This window comes from Tursiops truncatus, chromosome 5, assembly GCF_011762595.2.
Source record: "Tursiops truncatus isolate mTurTru1 chromosome 5, mTurTru1.mat.Y, whole genome shotgun sequence".
Taxonomy (NCBI): domain Eukaryota; kingdom Metazoa; phylum Chordata; class Mammalia; order Artiodactyla; family Delphinidae; genus Tursiops; species Tursiops truncatus.
The window spans coordinates 67,991,371-68,010,526 of NC_047038.1; the positions used below are offsets into that span (position 1 = coordinate 67,991,371).

General features: G+C 37.8%; 1 protein-coding gene and 1 long non-coding RNA gene across 10 annotated transcripts in view; one reads left to right on the forward strand and one right to left on the reverse strand.

Annotated features, from left to right (window-relative positions):
• Positions 1-4,264, reverse strand: part of GNPDA2 (glucosamine-6-phosphate deaminase 2) — a 27,935-nt gene extending 23,671 nt beyond the window's left edge. For 4 of the 9 annotated variants that reach the window (XR_004526673.2, XR_002174995.3, XM_019928240.3 and 1 more), the window contains exons 1-2: positions 4,124-4,264; positions 995-1,156 (exon numbers count right to left, since the gene is read on the reverse strand). Coding sequence is in view for 6 of the 9 variants with exons in the window: in XM_019928240.3 (XP_019783799.1) it covers positions 995-1,118 (124 nt within the window). In the remaining 3 variants the exon portion in view is untranslated. Of the gene's footprint in view, positions 1-994; positions 1,157-3,355; positions 3,567-4,123 lie in introns of all 9 variants that reach the window. The other 5 variants (XR_004526674.2, XM_019928243.3, XM_019928241.3 and 2 more) reach the window with 4 other exon arrangements.
• Positions 4,265-4,296: 32 nt separating this feature from the next.
• LOC141278781 (uncharacterized) overlaps positions 4,297-19,156 on the forward strand; it is an 80,041-nt gene continuing 65,181 nt past the window's right edge. Inside the window, exon 1 of the long non-coding RNA XR_012331992.1 lies at positions 4,297-4,380. This is a non-coding gene — a long non-coding RNA (uncharacterized lncRNA). The remainder of the gene's footprint in view (positions 4,381-19,156) is intronic.

A 19,156-nucleotide genomic window follows, 5' to 3' on the forward strand; every position in this document is an offset into this window, starting at 1 on the left:
CACCTACTGCCATGGACCGAAAAACAAAAAGCAAAACAACAAACAAAAAATCAACTTGGTGAGCTAACAGTATCTTTCATGGAAATTATGCAAGTGAAAAACAATTATGATTGTAGCTTTTCTATAGTTGACATGTATGGGGGGAGGAGCAAGAGGAAAAAATACTGTTTAAATAAAACACACTTAAGAGAACCTTAAATTTACATAGTGTTTACAGTATACAAGGGACTTGCTCTTATTTGAGCTTCAAAACAGCACTGTAAGCTATTAATTTCCTTATCTTCCTTAAAAGTAAGGAAAACAAGATTATGGTGTAGAATAAGTGCCCTTCAGTCACCAAGAAAGTAGCAGCTCTGATTCCAGGTCCAATACTCTTTCCTATGTAAGTCAACAATATCAAATAAAGTACCATGTATCAGTGACACTACTTGGTTATTTTTTAAGAAAAACCTTAACCGAGAACTAAATCCAATAAAGTGTATAATTAATGCTTATGTTCATTCTGTCATGAAGACATACCTGTCTTCAATTTTTCACCTGTAATACTTCTAAAATAGAAAATAATCACAGAAATAGCAAAGGGCTAATAAGATAATATGAGGCATATGAGGTAAAATTAAGAGGCAGTAGTACATATTGTAGGTACCTCTTAATGATCAATGAGAAGGCTAATCTCCCAAGAAATTGCATGAATAGTGAAAGCAACATCCCTAAATACAAACAAAAGACTACTAGAAAAAGGTACAAAAAATATCATGACCATGACCTGAGCTTTATTTCCTTTTCAATTCTTGAGTGGTAGGTGAGACAGAATTTTAACAAATAGTAATGAAACTTAGATACCAGATATGTCTGTATCTATACATTTGACTTGATATCCTAATATGTTAAATCAGTGATATGACAAGAAATAAACAGGAAATATATTTTACTAAGAAAAAGCCTTCAATCCCACAACCTTGAGTACCTAATATGGAAAAAAATGGTGCATTACCTGTTGGCAAACCCAGTGTAAAATATCTGTCCTGTCCAGGTCTGAATTGAATGATGCGATTACAGATGTATTTGGCTGCCCATTCACTAGCCAAGTCATAGTTATCAAGAATTACAAGCCTCATTATGGTGATGCACAGCTTCCAGGACAAGAAGTTCAAACCTGAGAAAATTCCATTGTAGAGCACTTTAAGTAATTTACAGTCAAACAGAAGTAAAATACATTGATGACTTTTAAAAGGACAGTACTTGAGAAAGACATGCATGTATACAAATACAATCTGTACTTTTAAAATAGTAATAATGGCTGTTCTCTTTTGGACGAACTTTGAGTTCTGGGCAGTGGGCTAGGTCATTTAAGTACAAATATTAATTCTTACAACAACCTTCTGAAGTACATACAACATCCAGTTATAGATGAGTAGAGGGACTGACACAATTTGACTGAGTTCACACAGTTACTAAGTGACAAAGCTGAAATTTATATCAAGGCAAATTTACCATAAAGACATCACACTGCACTATCTCTACAGGTATACTATATAAAGCAACATAAAACAAATCTAAAGGCAAACAAAGCAGCACTCATTTATTGATTGCAAATTCATGGTAGTAATGATTACTCAGCACCTTTTGGGTTACTTACTAAAATCCAGAACTCTCCCTATGAATGATGTAATAACCAAACCTCCCTTCTGTATAAAAGTGATACCTGCACTTAAAAAAATTTCAATCAATACAGAAAGATAAAAAGAAGTTAAAAAAAAAAACGACCCAAATCCTGCCACTCCGAAATAATGCTCATTACTATTTGGTATACATCATTCCAGGTATCTATCTAATGCACACATATAAACAGGATGTATAGAAATAATTTCTAACAATGGGATCATACTAGACATGCTATTTTTAACAAAAAGCATAACGAATTGAATTCTTTCTGCATTAAACAGAAGCAAAAGAAAATAAAGTGAACTAAAGAAACTGCTGATCTCTGGGGGAAAAAATTATTCACAAAAAGCAATTTCAGTTCCTAAAAGTATTCTAAGGTTAAGAAAAAATATTATACAAATATTAAGAGATCAGCATCATTTAAAAACTATATGATTCCATTTTAGACGACGTGGATTGACCTACTACCATGAAAGGTGTGAAAATTACATTCTTACACTTCCTCCCACCCCGATTTCTGTAAGATGTATTATTTTATACTGCCAAGATTTATAACATTTACAATCAATGTGTTCTACAACTATAATTCCCAGATTTTAATTCTTAGTTTTATTATACTTAAATGGATCTGTTACCCATACCAATCTTTTCACAAATGGCTTCAGCAGTCCTGAATTCTGTACCCACAAACCATACATACAGAAGTCAAAATCTTTACATTAGTGGGAGCAGGAGGTCTTATTACAATGAAAACACTGAATCTAAATATGTCCTTAAGAACATGATGATTTAGATTCTGGCATAACAAAAACTTACGATCACCATGATCTAGAGTTATGGCACAATAACAAGAGATAAATATCATTTACAGACAATAATTTACAGTTAAGTCATGAATTCAGTCCAACAGATGGACTTGGCCTCCATTTAAATTCATTAATAATCTAATGGCAGAAACAATTTCAAAGTTACACCAAAGAATCAGAAACATTTCCTGGCTGTTTTAACCATCAAGAGATATACTTATCTCTAATAAGGATATTCAGCAAAATGACTACTGATAAAAAGAGAAAAAAAAAAAAAACCCTGTAAGGTGAGGAGGAGGAATGGCATTCGAGCTTTCCAAGTGTCTTCTGTGTTTTGGGGCATGCTATTTCTTTTCTCAGTTCAACACACTTGTGAGGGAGGGCCTATTAAATGCCAAGCACTAAGCTCTGTAGACACAAAAATGACAAAGATAAGGATCCTACTATCAAAGGGCTTAGACTCAATAGTCTCTGGGGAAGAACTTATCCTCATTTTTCAGATAAAGAAAAGTGCAACTCACAAGTTTATTACTTAAGTTATAAAGCTATTAAGTGGTGGAGGGCCTATCTGACTGAAAGATACATGCTTCCCAAAAGTGCCTTATAAGGAAGAATCACTTAGGATGCCTGTTAAAAAGATTCCCCGGACCTTTCCCTGGACATGGTGTTTCAAAAGATATGAAATGGGGTCCACGGAATCTGCACAAATATCACAGGTGATTCTTACAATCAGGATACATTTGGAAAATAACATCATACAAGACGACTGCGTTGCACAGAGGTTCAAGTAAGCCTCTCAGACCAAACACAGGCACGGTTTGCTTTCTTAAACTCTTCCGCGAGTCTACAGTTCAGTTCTAAAAGTCCCAAATGAATCACCTCACCCAGAGAAAAGTAGAATGCCACATGTGTTCAGATTTTTAAATGTGTCTTTTTCCAGTTTTTGCCAATCCTCACACATCTGAATTGCTGCTGCAGTCGACCATTCTCTGACATCTTGACCCGACAGCACTCAAAAAATGACACAGCACCACCTCTGCCCTCATCTTCCTCTGGTGCTGATTCATTTTGGGTGTGCGTCCCTTGGACAAAGAGCTGCCAAACACAAACCTGAACTTTAAAGCTGGATGGGAACTTCTAGACGACTTGGGTTACACAGCTATTTTAGAATCTGTACTAGAATCTGGAATCTAGGCTTACAGAATCCCTGCTCTGCGCTTTTTCCCTGAAACACACTACACCTGACCTCAAAAGATTCCTGAAGCCCGACCAGGAAGGGGGCTCTCAGAGCAGGGTCCAGGTCAGGGTCCCGACGAGAGGCGAGAAGCAGCAGAGAAGGCTGTGGTCCCTGCCCGGAAGGCGAGGGCTGCAAACTCACCTCACCTGCCAGGCCGCTGGGCCCGTCTCTCCTTAAACCCTAACGAATGCAAATGAGGATGACTATTACGAATTTGTAACAAGTGTCAGGAGAAGACTGCCAAAGGGCAGGGGCCAGGAAAGCCCCGTCCCGAAGAGGACGACCAGTCAAGTTGGAGGCTCCCGGGACCCCCATCCGCCCGGCGTCCCCGTCTCCGCATAGAGCCCACCGGTGGGTGCAACAAACAGCCGGGCCCCCGCCCGACTCCCCTTCCAGGCCCTTCCCGTGTACTCACCTGCCGACCCACCGGCTCTTCTGACGCTGGAACAGCGAAAACAACCAGCAGCCAGTCAGCCCGGAGAAACACCAGCCGGCGCGAGGAGCGTAAAGCCTAAGAACCCGGATGTAAATCTAGGCGCCGAGGGGAACGCGGAGCGGCCTGCGGGTGCTGCGCATGCGCGCTGGTGCTGCGCATGCGCGCGCCTCCGGCTCGCCCCGGGTGAGCTGCAAAGAGGTCTTTGAGTTGCGCGAGACCGGAAGTCTTTACTTAACGTGAGTCTCAAGTTGTTGGGTCATCGCCTCGACGTTGTTCGTTTTTCATCTCTCATAGGTTGAATGGCGGTAGATTCTTTGGGTTTATGAGATTTAGCATGTAGGACTACAGTGCTCATACATAAGCATTACTTTAGTTGCTGCTTATAATAGCAATATGAATTCATGTCTCTCTACCCCAAGCTATTGAATGTCTACTTTGCAAGCACAATGACAACTAAGCGCTTTTTATCAATAAGCTCATCAAAGTTAAATTTAACATGCTGCAGAAAGGCAAATCTTGGAGTGGCTCAATAAGCGTAAACTCTAGAAGGAAACTGATGAGATACGAATTTGTGCTGAGATTCTAGGAAAGGGGTAGAGGAAGCAGAATCTGCTTTGTACTGAGTATCACAGATCTTTGTTCATGAGGTGGATGGAAGGAAGCAGGGCTGGGGAAGTTATTGTTAAGAAAGCAGCAGTCACTCAAAGGAAGGGTCTTGTGGCCTCACCAGGTCCCATTAGAAACACTGTTTAGAGTTCTGGGGTGACAGGCAGACTCAAGTTTCCTTGGACACTGAAAAGTTAAGATAAATGTGTAATGCTACAATCCTAAATTCCTTATCTGAAGTTCTGCACCTGGATTGTAAATCCACCCTGCTTCTCTGGATCAAATGAACCCCCCTGGCTCACATTTTTAAGGCAAGAGTAGAATGTTCCATTCTCAGATAAAACTTCAAACAGCAAAATTTCTCACAAACTGGTACTAGGGGACAGAGTTTTTTGGCACTATAGCTTTGAGTTAGTTTACAAAGACAGTTTCAAATACCACCCCAGTACTATAATTTATCATCTAACAAAAATCTAGTGTGCATCTACTGTAGTCAAAAAGACCTACAAATAATAAAAAGAGCCTTGCAGGGAATATTATTGGAGCATAGGGTGATATTTGTGAAATGTATTCTTTCTCAATGGTTTTACTTCTTCATGTGTTTCTGACACTAGAAAAACAAGTTCTGTCCCTGCTGTAAGTGCTGACGATGGTTAATTCTGCTTTGATTGCACTGTTTCATGTCCTGTCTTCCTTTTCTCCCAAGTTGGTGTTTCTCACCTCTTGCAGCCCATATGCCATGCTTTGTATAAGATTAAAGCAAGAAATTACTGCCATCAAAAGCAAAATATTTAATACTAAACAGAAAAAACTTGTTTTTGACAAGGACAGGGACAAGTATGCTGAGTCACTCATTTTTCCATTCAATAAATATTTAGTGATTATGTGTCAGACACCAACATGAGGAAAACAGACACACAGTCTTTGCTGTCAGTGAACTAAGAGTCTTGTGGGGATACAGACATTACCCAGCAAATCCTAATAAAGGAAAGTAGTCTCAGTCATGAGACTCTAATTGAGACATTCCTTTATGTTTGGGGATGACCTGAGCATAGAAAGAACCTGTGTCTTGTCCTCCAGATAAAGCCCCAAGGAATGATAAGATTAACAGAAAGATCCTCTGAACCAAGGTTTTAGATGAAGAGTTTGGTAGGAAAATTTTAACAGGCTATCACCCAGGGAAGGTGATAGATTTACAGCGGCATAAGAGCAGTACAGTAGAGGTAGTTAGATAGGTGACAGGAAAATATGCCTGATGACAGCCCTGGTCTACTACAGGTCACAAAGAGAAGCATCAAACAGCAGTCATACCCTGTCATCCTGATAGCTGGCACAGAGCTGAAGTTAGCTGATACAGAGCCTGAAATAGTGCTTCAGTCAACATGTATCATGCAAATGGAGGCCGATGGACAAAAGATGTTTCAGCAGACACCAATGGGGATATATACTGAAGACCAAAATGCAGAGGAAGAGATACCTATACATTAAGTGGATGTCAGAGAAGAGAAAATGGCCCCAGAACAGATGCCTCCACCGATATAGATGCCAGTAGCCTCCCTACCTTAGATGCCATCCTAAGTCAAAGGTGGGGAAGAGGGATAGAAATGACAGAATTTACATTTGAAATGACTAAGGAAACACTAAAACAATTAAATGAACCTGAAAGATAACTTTTGTTTCCTGCTCTCATGAGAATGGGGCTTGAGGGAGAGATTTAAGTAAAAGTTACATTAAAGCTGTATATTATATAGAGATATTACAGAAAAATAAGAAATGGCACATTGGAATTTATGGCCTATGCAATTTCTATATGCTACAAAAGGTTTTAGCAGGGTATACCATGATCAGATTTGTATGTAAAACAAAAATTACCCTGTATGCCTGTAAAGAATAGACTGAAGTTGGGTCAGGAGTAGATCAGGGAAAGCTGGATTTTGCCAGAATGAATACAGAGGGGGAAACTGTAAGCCCAGGAAATAGTTTGCACAAAGGTATGCAGGCAGGAAAGTAAAAGGCATATATATGGAATTCTGAATGACTACCAAGTGGCTAAGATAGGATGTATTTCAAAAACTAGAGAAAATGAATCTGGAAGGCTATGCATACAAGTTGGACTTTATATTGTAAACAGTGGGGAACCACTTAAGCTTTATGAGTGTAGTAAAGACTAGCAGATTGTGTTTTAGGAAGAAGGAAGTAGAATGGGTGGGGATTGTATGATAGCAGCAAAAATCCAGACACAAAAAGACTCTAGGCTCATTTTGTATTTTCCCTGCCCCAGCCATAGTACTAGGCATTTCACTAATCACTGAGAGTTTTTGGTTTTGCTTTGTTTTGTTTTGTTTTTTATCAAGAATGTTAGGTTTTACCAAACACTTCCTGCATCTATTGAAATGATGGTGTGGTTTTCCATTTTAATCTGTTGGTGAATTATGGTGATTGATTTTTGAATATTAAATATACCTTGCATTGCTGAGATAAAGCTGACTTGGGCATGGTTTTTCTTGTCATGGTCATGGACTTTCAGTCAGAAGCAACTAAACATTTGCCTGGATAGTTTTTGACAAATGACTCGTTCCCCAAGAGTGGCTTGAGTACTAGGCAAGAGTTCTGAATTAGACAAAATTAAAAAAGCCTTTCAGTGGCTTCTTCCAAGGTTCTTCTGTCTTAAAGAGAGAGGTAGGGCTTCCCTGGTGGCGCAGTGGTTGAGAGTCCGCCTGCCGATGCAGGGGACACGGGTTCGTGCCCCGGTCCAGGAGGATCCCACATGTCGCAGAGCGGCTGGGCCTGTGAGCCATGGCCACTGAGCCTGCGCATCTGGAGCCTGTGCTCCGCAACGGGAGAGGCCACGACAGTGAGAGGCCCGCGTACCGCAAAAAACAAACAAACAAAAAAAAAAAAAAAGAGAGAGAGAGAGGTAAAATAATAATGGCTGTTTTGGGGAATGAGGGTTTGAAAGTGCTCCAGCCCAGTTTTTCTCCCTATAGTACTTGGAATGTAAACTTGTTTTTGTTTTCGTTTTTGTTTTTCCCAAGGCTACCATAGTTCTGGGAGCAGGGGATGGGATATGGGTAAGTTAAAACAAACAAAACTGACCGTTCTTATTGATAGTCCTTCAACTTTCATGAAAAAGCCTCCCAGGTTGCTGAAAGACTTTCAGTAGTCTTCACAGTTTTCAGAAATGTAGATTTTTATAGTTTGTCAGTTTTCTTTTTGTTTTTATGGGGGGATAAATTTTTGGATATCCTTACCCTGCCATTTTTCCTGAAGTCCTCAATTGATTACTTTTTGAGTGAGCGTTGACAGTTTGTCTTTCAAGGATTTTTAAAATTTATATGTTGCCAAAATTATCGGCATAACACTGTAACATTCGTTGTTATCTGTGCAATCCTTAGTGATTTCACTGCTCTCATTTCTGATATTGGTAAATTGTATCTTCATTTTTTTTCTCCCTAATCACCGTGGTAAGATGTTTATTAATTTAATTGATCTCTCAAAGAACCAAATTTTGGATTGATTGGGTTTTGCATTGCTTTCTGTTTTCCATTTCATTGATCTCTACTCTGATCTTTACTATTTCCCAAGGTCTGCTTACTTTGGGTTGAATTTTCACTTCTTTTTCTAGTTTCTTAAGTGGAAGCTAAGATTATTGTTTTGCAACCTTTGTTATTTTCTCATATATACTTGTAGTGCTGTATATTTCCCCTCTTAGAACTGCTTTAGTGGCATCCCACAAATTTTTATATCTTGTCTTTTCATTTTCATTCAGCAGAAAATTCTTTCTAATTTCGTTTTTGATTTCTTTTTGACCCACAGGTTATTTAGAAGTGTATTCTTAGTTTCCAAATATTTGGATATTTTCCAGATAGCTTTCTGTTTTTTATTTTACTTCATTTTTCTTCAAAGAACATCCTTTGTATGACTTAATTTTTTAAAAATATATTAAGATTTTTTGTGGCCCAGCATATGGTATATTTTCAAGTTCATTAGAAAAAAAAATGTGAATTCTATTTTGGGGTGGATTACCCTGTTCAGTAAATTAGGTGAAGTTGGTTGATAGTGTTCAAATTTCCTATATCTTTACTGATTTTATGTTACTAATTTTATGAATTAATGAGAGAGTAGTTTTGAAATTACAGACATTTGTGTATTTTTTGTTGCCATTTTATCAGTGTTTGGTTCATGTCTTCTGATGCTCTGTTATTAGGTACATAAACATTTAGGTTTATTATGTACTCTTGATGAATTAAATACTTTATCATTATGAAAGGATCTTCTTTATCTTGAGTGATATTCTTGGTTCTGTAATCTTCTTTGTCTGATATTAGTATCATCATTCCATTTTTTTGATTAGTGTTTGAATGGAATATATTTTTCATTCTTTTAACTTATTCATATCTTTATGTTTAAAGTTAAAAAAAAACAGATTTATTGAGGTATGATTGATATACAAAAACTGCACATATTTAAAGTGTACGAGTTGATGCATTTGGGCATATGCATACACCTGTGAAATCATCATCATAATCTAGGAAATAAACATACCCATCACCTCCAAAAATGTGCATATGTCTCCCTCTTGCCTTTAGTTAACATGAGATCTACCCTCTTAACTAAATTTTAAGAGTGCAGTACAGTATTGTTAATGTAATAGACACTATGTTACACAGCAAATCTCTAGAACTTGTTCATCTTACATAACCGAAACTTTATATACATTGAACAACAAATTCTATTTTCTCCTGCCCCTAGCTTCTGGCAACCAACGATCTATTCTCTGCGTCTATGAGTCTGGCTATTTTAGATACCTCATATACGTAGAATCATGCATTATTTGTCCTTCTATGACTGGCTTAATCAAAGCGTAATGTACTTCTAGTTCATCCATGTTGTCTCATATGGCAGAATTTCCTTCATTTTAAGGCTCAGTGATATTTCATTGTATGTGTATATCACATTTTATTTTTTATCCATTCATCTGTTGATGAATATTCGGATTGTTTCCATAGTTTGAATATTGAGAATAATGCTGTAGTGAACATGGGAGTTAAGGTATCTCTTGGAGATCCTCATTTCAGTTCTTTTGGATATATACCCAGAAGTGAAATTGCTGTATCATATGGTAGTTCTGTTTAGTTTTTTGAGGACTCTGTTTTCTGTAGTGGCTACCAGCAATGTCCAAGGGTTCCAATTTCTCTGTATCCTGACCAATATTTGTTATCTTCTTTGTGGGGGTCAAGGGGATAATAGCCATCCTAACTGGTGTGGCAGGATAGCCACTGTGGTTTTGATATGCATGTCCCTCATAATTAGTGATATTGAGCACTTTTTCATTTTGGTCATTTTTATGTCTTCTTTGGAGAAATATCTATTCAACTCCTTTGCCAATTATTTGAGTCATTTGTCATTTTGCTATTGAGTTGTAGGAGTTCCTTATATATTTTGGATATTAGCCCCTTACCAGATATATGGTCTGAAAATATTTTCCCCCATTCCGTAGGTTGTCTTTTCATTCTGTTGATTGTCACCTTTGCTATGCAGAAGGTTTTTGGTTTGATGTAGTGTTGCTTGTTTATTTTTGCTTTGCTGCCTGTGCTTTTGGTGTTATCTTCAAGAAATCATGGCCAAACCAATGTCAAGAGTCTTTTCCCCCATGTTCCTTCTAGGAGTTTTACAATTCAGGTCTTATGTTTAAGTGTTCAATCTTTTTTGAATTGATTTTTGTATCCATTTCATGATTTTGCTTGTGGATATCCAGCTTTCTAAGCACCATTTGTTGAAGAGACAGTTCTTTCTCCATTGTGTACTCTTGGCTCCCTTGTCAAAGATCAGTTAATCACTTATACCTGGGTTTACTTTTGGGTTCTCTATTCTGTTCCATTGGCCTATATGTCTATCTTTATGCCAGTTCCATACTGTTTTAATTACTATAGGTTCACATTATATTTTGAAATTGGGAGATGTGATGCCTCCAGCTTTGTTGTTCTTCCTCAAGATTGCTTTTATTCTTTGGGGTCTTTCTGGCTTAATATCACTTATAGGATTTTTTTTCTAATTCTGTAAAAAATACCATTGGGATTTTGATGGGGATAACATTGAATCTGGAGATTGCTTTGGGTAGTATGGACATTTTAACAATATTAAGTCTTCCAATCCATTAATGTGGGATGTCTTTCCATTTATTTATGTGTTCTTTAATTTCTTTCATCTGTTTTTTGTAGTTTTCAGTGTTTTGTAGTTTTCAGTCTTTCATCTGCTTGATTAAATTTATTCCTAATTACTTTATTCTTTTTGGTACTATTGTGAATGGGATTGTTTTCTTAATTTCCCTATTTGGATAGTTCTTTGTTAGTGTAGAGAAACAAAACTGATTTTTACCTGTTCATTGTATACCCTGAAACTTTACTGAATTCATTTATTAGTCCTAACAGTTTTTTTGTGGAGTCTTTAGAGTTTTCTGCATATAGGATTAGGTCATCTACAAACAGAGATAATTTACTTCTTTCTTTACATTCTGGATGCCCTTTATTTCTTTTTCTTGCCTAATTGCTCTCACTAGGACTTCTAATATTACATTTAAAAGTGGCAAGAGTAGGCATCCTTGCCTTGTTTCTGATCTTAGAAGAAAAGCTTTCAGCTTTTCACCATTTACTATGATGTTAGCTTTGGGCTTACTATATATGGTCTTTGTCATATTGAGGTAAGTAACTTCTATACCTTGTTTGTTGAGAATTTTTATCACAGAGGTGTGTTGAATTTTGTTAAATGCTTTTTCTGTATCTATGATGATAATCATGTGATTTTTGTCCTGTATTCTGTTAATGTGGTATATTATTGTTAATTGATTGGAATATGTTGCACCATTCTTTTTTTTTAAACATCTTTATTGGAGTATTATTGCTTTACAATGGTGTGTTAGTTTCTGCTTTATAACGAAGTGAATCAGCTGTACATATACATATATCCCCATATCTCCTCCCTCTTGCATCTCCCTCCCACCCTCCCTATCCCACCCCTCTAGGTGGTCACAAAGCACTGAGCTGTGTTGCACCATTCTTGAATCTCAGGGGTAAATCCCACTTTGTCATAATGTACGATTTCTTAATATGCTGTTGGATTCAGCTTGCTAGTATTTTGTTGAGGATTTTTGCATTTAGTTCATCAGGGGTATTGGCCTGTAGTTTTCTATTTTTCTCTTTTGATTATATGTCTCTAATATTTATTATTTCCCTTCTTCTAATAACTTTGGGTTTGGTTTCTTTTTTCTTTTTCTAGTGAGGTGTAAAGTTAGGTTGAGCTCTTTTCTTATTTTCTAATGTGGGCATTTATCACTATAAACTTCCTTCTTAGAACTGCTTTTGTTCCATCCTTGTTTGATTTATTTGTTATTCAAGAGAGTGTTGTTTAATTTCAACATATTTGTGAATTTTCCTTCTTCTGTGATTTCTAGTTTCATTCCATTGTGGTCAGAAAAGATATTTGATGTGATTTCAGTCTTCTTAAATTTGTTAAGACATGTTTTGTGACCTAATAAAATACAGGGTATTTTCCATCTCAAACACTGTAGTTTTCATCTCTAAAAGTTCGATGGAAGTTTTTTTTATTGTCCATGTTTCTACTTAATATATTCAATCTTTTCTTTAGCTTCTTGAACACATAGAATATAGTTAAGATAATTTTTTAAGGTCCTTGTCTACTAAGTTTATTATTTGTGTTATTTCTAGTTCTCTTTCAATTGATTGATTTATATGTTTTATTCTAATTGTGGGAACAGGAACTATGTCTGTCTCTATGAGTGGCTCTGACACTGTTTCCTCTGATCTTTTCAGGTGGTTCTCTCAGCCTCAGATAGTTTCCTTAGCTGTGTTTGCTGATCAGTACTCAACTGAATACTCCAGGGGAACACACTTTAGAGTTCTCTCTGTGTGCATCTTGCTTCTCTGTGGTACTCTGCCTTGCAAACTCTAGCTACCATGGCTTCCCTGGATTCTCATCTCTCAACACAGAGACACCATGGGTCTCTGCCTGCATCTCCTTTCCCTATGCTACAGTGTGGAAACTTTCTCTAGACATTAACCTGGGACAATTGTAGGGCTCACTTTTTTTGTTTCTCATCACTCAGGGTTACCGGTCCTTCATTGCCTGATGTTTTGGGTCTTGAGAGATGTTGTTTCATTCATTTTCTTCTTTTTTTTTTTGGCGGTACGTGGGCCTCTCACTGTTGCGGCCTCTCCCGTTGCGGAGCACAGGCTCCGGACGTGCAGGCTCAGCGGCCATGGCTCACAGGCCCAGCCGCTCCGCGACGTGTGGTATCTTCCCGGACCGGGGCATGAACCTGTGTCCCCTGCATCGGCAGGCGGACTCTCAACCACTGCCCCACCAGGGAAGCCCTTTCATTCATATTTTGTACAGCTTTTTAGTTGTTTAAGTCAGAAGGGTGAATCAGATCCCTCTGACTCTATCTCAGCTGGATTTAAAGAATGGCTGGATCCTCGAAACACAATTTAATGAATTCTTATTACCCAAATTCTGTTTAATTCTGAAAAGTAAATTGCTGTGGCCAGTGAAAAAGCAATACATTTTCTTCTGCTGGTTGTTACAACCTATTTGCTTCCTATAAAAGTGACTATTAAACTTTCAGAGACTTCGTTGAAAAATCATTATCAAGAATCACATATTGCATGTCAAGCATAAAACCTGATAGAAAAAAAAATGTTATGTTCATGGAATCAAGTTCAAATTTCTCAGAAAATAAAAATAAAAAGATGTTATTTAGAAGTTTTATACCAATTAAAATTTAATATCTTTCTTAATACTTTATATTTCATTTTTTTGTCTGACTTTTGTAATATGAAGAAATTAATAAAATTTTCCACTAGCCTGATATAGATGCCCTCAAAACTCCTTTAGTTTACTTCAGTGTGCTGTACATATTTGATCTTTCTCTGTGTGTCCCATTACATGAAAACGTTTGTAACCCCTCACATGAAAAGTGAGTCTAAATCTTGAAAGACCCTTTGCTATAAGTAGCTACTGTAGAGGTGGGGATGGGTGTGAGTGAGCTCATGACTGTTGGTAGGGGGCACCCAGAATGTTTGTGTGTGTGCATAAATGTGTGTTTTAGTTTTCCTTGTTCAGAAGGTATGGTAAAAGCGAAAGGAAGGTCAGATTTGATTTAGAAAGGAGATCATTTTATAGTCATCATTGCATTACTAGACATCTTGTAGCATACTGATTGCAAAAATGGCTTCAATCCTCTATCTCTCCTTAGATCCACACTCTATCTATTGTGACTGTGCTTGGCGGTGACTTATTTTACATGATTGTTATAGCAATTGCTTACTGATACACATCTGTTGTAATGCATTGGAGAAAGAATTCAATAATATGCGGATCCTTCCACACTCAAACGTGTTGGCAAAGCTCTCACAGATGTTGGATATATCTGCTGAGCTGGGCTTCTTGACTCCCAAGCAAAGATGTTGCCTTACCTTTTGCATCATGCAGGAGTGAATGTTTGTCAGATCAGGTACATTGGCTCATGACTCTGGTCTCCATGGGCAAGGCAGGCAGTGAAAGCTGCCTTAAAATTTCATAAGCTTTCATTCATAATTTTAGCCAGATATTTGAATATACGATAAAATGAGGCAAAGCATTCCCAGGGCAAAGTGGAAAATGCTCCTATCATCCATTTTTAAAAGGAAATATGATACATAGTCTGAGAAGGCAAATGGGGGATTTAGATTTTTAATGTAAGTGGGGTTTTGAGTCAGTCATTTGGTTGTAAAGAGAGACTGGGAAACTTGACTTGAAGCTACCTTTGCAGAGCAGGCTCTTTGTTTTAAATTAGATTTTAGGTTTATTTAGGGTTGTTTGGGGTTTGATATACTTGGGGGAGGGGTTAAAGTCACCATGCATAAGACTAACCTTAACTAGGGGTCCCCCAACCTCCAAACACTGAGGTAGAATAAGAGAATACTCTTATAGTTAGAATAAAAGGGGTTGGGCAATTGAGTAAATGAGAAATACACAGGGGTCCTCACACTTAGGAATGAGGGGACAACCTCTTGATAATTGTTAAGGGTGAAACAATAGTCTATGTGTAAAAGGTAGAATGCTAGAGTGGATGATTACTGACTTAAATGTTTCATTGAAATCAAATTCTCTTAAGATCTGCCTACTATGGTTTATATCTTATCATATCTGCTTTTATTATAGAAAGTTTCATTATGGGCCATATTGTCATCTATCTGCAAGCCATCACAATTAAGTTTCTGCTCCTTTAAATTAAAACAAGAACTTTTGTTTTCAAAACCCACAAAAAGTAAGTAAAATTTAAGAAATTTATGTCAGCTCTGAGATTTTCAGAGGATTTCTTTAGATAAGAATCATAAAAATGCAGATGGTAAGAATATATAATTGGATTTAGGGAATTTCAATTTTAATAACATAGACTAAAGCACTGTCTCTTGTCTATAATTTAATAAGGAAAATTTTCCTGGGATCATAAACTATGAAATTATAGCCTCAGAGGCTTCTCAATGACAACTAACACTAAGATTAAATAAGAGCTTTAGAATTAAACATCACAGCAGCATTTTATTGAAGATTATATCTTTGTAAATAGTAGCTATAAAACTAAATCAATGGATTATGAAATTTTTACCACTAGAAGTTAAGGAGAAGAGTTTATGGCAAGCTAAATCAATAATTTAAGATTGTAGACTAAAGAAATTAGTGGCAATATTTTTTAGCTGATAAAAGTATTTGTACCATATAATGAAATGCTAAATCTTCATACAGAAGTTTTCAAATGGAATGTAAACTTATGTAATAATTAAAGTAAGTCCTAAATAATCTCCATGAGGATAGGGACCTTGTAGGTCTTGTCCACAGCTGTGGACTCAGCACCCAGCCTAGCACCTGGCCCATAGCGAGTGTGTGATGTTCACCGTGTTGCACTAAATATTTCGATTTAAAGTTGGAGCTGCTATGCTACACTTAGACACTAGAGGGCATGATGGAACCTGGTATAGGACAGGCTGTGCTGATTTTCTTATAAACTGTGGTTTTTGTTTTTTCCAGTTGTTCTTTGTGAATAGCAGGTCACTCTGGCTGACCTTCTATAGCATAGCAGTAACATATAGTAAGGACTATTAAAAAGCTGAAATTTACTGAAATTTATATTTACTCCTATATAAAACTTAATAACTACTTTCATTTATAATATTAAGAGATTTACCAGAGAACTGAAAAAGAAAAACACAAAATAGAGTGATGTAAAATTTTAGGATTTTTTTAAAATAGCAACTCTTCCATACAAACTGGAACTCTATCTCAGATCACTGCCATAGAAATCAGGCTTTTATTTGCATAGCATGCTCTTTACATTGCATTTTTGCCCATTTTTGTGAGTAGTGAACTGAAGCAAATTAGTAAAAGAAAATTAACCTTGTTAAAGAAAATGTATTCTTCAGCATATAAAATAGTGATGATAAGCAAGGGGTGGAATTGGAACAATAGCCCCCAATATTTTATATGTTGGGGAGATGGAGGGAGGTTTATTGAGCATCCTGGATGCTTGGCAGGTGGCTGTGCTGGTTCTATAAAGATCCAAGGCACAGACACTTCCTGACAGTTGTATATTACAATTGTATAGCCATTATAGATCACTCTTACCCTCCTGTTTTCCAGCTCTCTCCCATGGGCTTGCACTGCCCTCATAAAAAAATAAAGAGCCTAATAGATAGCCAAAAAAAAAAAAAAAAAAAAATCACTTGTCTCTAATGAATTCCCTATATATTTATCTTACTTGGCAATGGTCACCATGCCAACGTGGCTAAAATTGATAGGCATTCTTCATCTTCTTATTTGATCTCTGGGAAGCATTTAGTACCATTGGCCTCTCTTCCATCTTAAAATATTGCTCTCTCCTCTTTTCTTTTTACTTTCATGGACTTTCTTTTTCAGTCTGTCAAATGGGCTTCTCTTTCCAAGATTCCCTCTTTGACCCTCTCTGTAATCACACTGTGTCTGGACACTTTTGCTCTGTGACTTCAGTTATATTGTCCCAAACTTATATAACCCTAGCTTAGCTCTCAATCTTGAGCTCAAACCCCTATGAATCTGAGCTCTGGGCTTTCCAGCTAGAAATTCAAATGTGTTCAAAGATATCACCTCACTCCCTACCCCAAACCTGTTTCTCTCGCATTGCTTCGTCCATGAATGACAATACCATCCAGACAATCGTCTAAGCCAGGTGTCTAAGCAATCCTTTAGAGTTCTGCTTCTTTCTCAGCTTCCACAGCTAATTAGATCCTCTGGGAGACACTATTGGTTGTCTCTCCAACATTCCAACCTTCTCTTCACTGTTGTTAGAACCTACCTCCCACTATAGAGGCTGAAAGAGCCAGATTTTGTTCTCTCAACTTTCCTTGCATTGAAGACATGGGCATTTGGCCCACTCTGATTAATGGGATTCTAGGAAAGACTTTCCTCTCTGATTAAAAAACAAAGAGATGCCTGTACAATGGAGGTCTCCCCTTCTTTCCTGTTGTGGGCATTGCTGTTTGAGAATCCAATGCTCAAGGCTGCTGCTTGAGACCATGAAAAAGAGAAAAACTACGTGGAGAAGTCAACCTGGAGTTCTGACGGGCGTGTGGCAACTGTGCCTGACTCCGTTCTTCTTATGTAAGAAAGTGACTCCCAATTACTTTCGTACTTACACTTGAAATTTTCTGACTTAATGTTGTAAAGATACAGCTTGAAGGCCAATTGATTTTAGCTCCTAAATATCTCTTGAATCTGCTTCCTTCTTTCAGTCCCTTGGTTAACCCCTCTGTTGGGCCTTTTTCATTCGTGCGGGGATTGCTGCAACAACAGCCTGACTGATGTAACTTCTTCCACTCTTGTTTCTTCTTCTCCAGGACCACTTTCCCTCTATTAGCAGAGGGATTTTAATTTCAAACTTCAAGTCAAATCACACCTCTTCCCTTGTTACAAAATTTTCAGTGGTTCCTCTTCAATAGTAGTTAAGTAATCAGGCAGTTGCTAAGCTTCAGCTACTACTTCAGCTGCTAGATCGACTTCCCACATTTCCATAAATGTGGTTGGTAAGGAAACAGTGAGCTTAAGTGGATTGAGATGTTTATCACTCATGAGACATCAGGCAGCAGGAGCTTCCCCTTTGCTCTCCCCTCATGTCACGGGGGCGATGCAGAGTGGATCCTGGTGGACCTTGGAAACATACTGGATGTAGGTCACAGCTGAGCTTAGGAAACCAGTTTTTTTTCTTTTTTAGGATTTATTTATTTATTTAATTAATTTATTTTTGGCCTCATCATTGCAGCGCATGGGTCTTAGTTGCAGTGTGTGGGCTCTTCATTGTGGTGCGTGGGCTTCTCTCTCTAGTTGTGGCGTGCGGGCTCCAGGGTGCATGGGCTCTGTAGTTGTGGCACGTGGGCTCCAGGGCGCGTGGGCTCTGTAGTTGTGGCACGTGGGTTCCAGAGTGCATAGGCTCTGTAGTTTGCAGCACACAGACTCCCTAGTTGAGGCGTGCAAGCTCAGTCGTTGTGGCGCGCCGGCTTAGTTGCCCCGCGGTATGTGAGACCTTGATTCCCTGACCAGGAATTGAACCCACGTCCCCTGCATTATAAGGCAGATTCTTTACCACTAGACCACCAGGGAAGTCCCAGGAAACCAGTTTTATAAGGGGGTTGCAAGCTGCAAGCCAATCTGTCTATTCTTTGCTTCCAAAGGAGACATTACCTTAAGTATCTTGATCAGGAAACAAATCTGTCCTTAAACCTGGAGAGAGACACTCTTTTAATCTCCGAGGATGTTTATTGTATAAACATCCCTGAAAAGATAACCTGAGACATGCAGAAATGCGATGGAGAATTGCTCCCAACAAATAGGAACTAGGTTTGAGAATCAAACAGATCTGGAATTAGGTTCATATGTTTATATCTATTAAATTAGATGGCTTCCAGATTCATTTCTCCAGCCCCAGAGTCTTTTCCTTAGACTCTAGTCCTATATATCCAACTTCCTACTTGACAATGTCTAATTGGTTTGAACGTCTGATAAGGATCTCAATCATACAATATCCAAGTCTAAGCTCCTGGTATTTACCACCAAACCTCTTCCTCCCAAATATTAATGGCAATTTACCTTTCTCCAGCTTCAAATCTTGCTGTCATTCTTGTCTCCTCTCTTTCCCTTACACCCCCATATTCAATCCATCTGCAAATCCTGTTGGCTCTACTTTCAAATATATTGAGAATCTGACAACTTGCCACTCTTCTACTGTTATCACACTTGTACAAAGCACTACCTCCTGCTGTCTGAATTATTGAAAACATCTTCTAACCAGTCTCCCTGCTTCCTCTTTTCAGATTGTTCTCA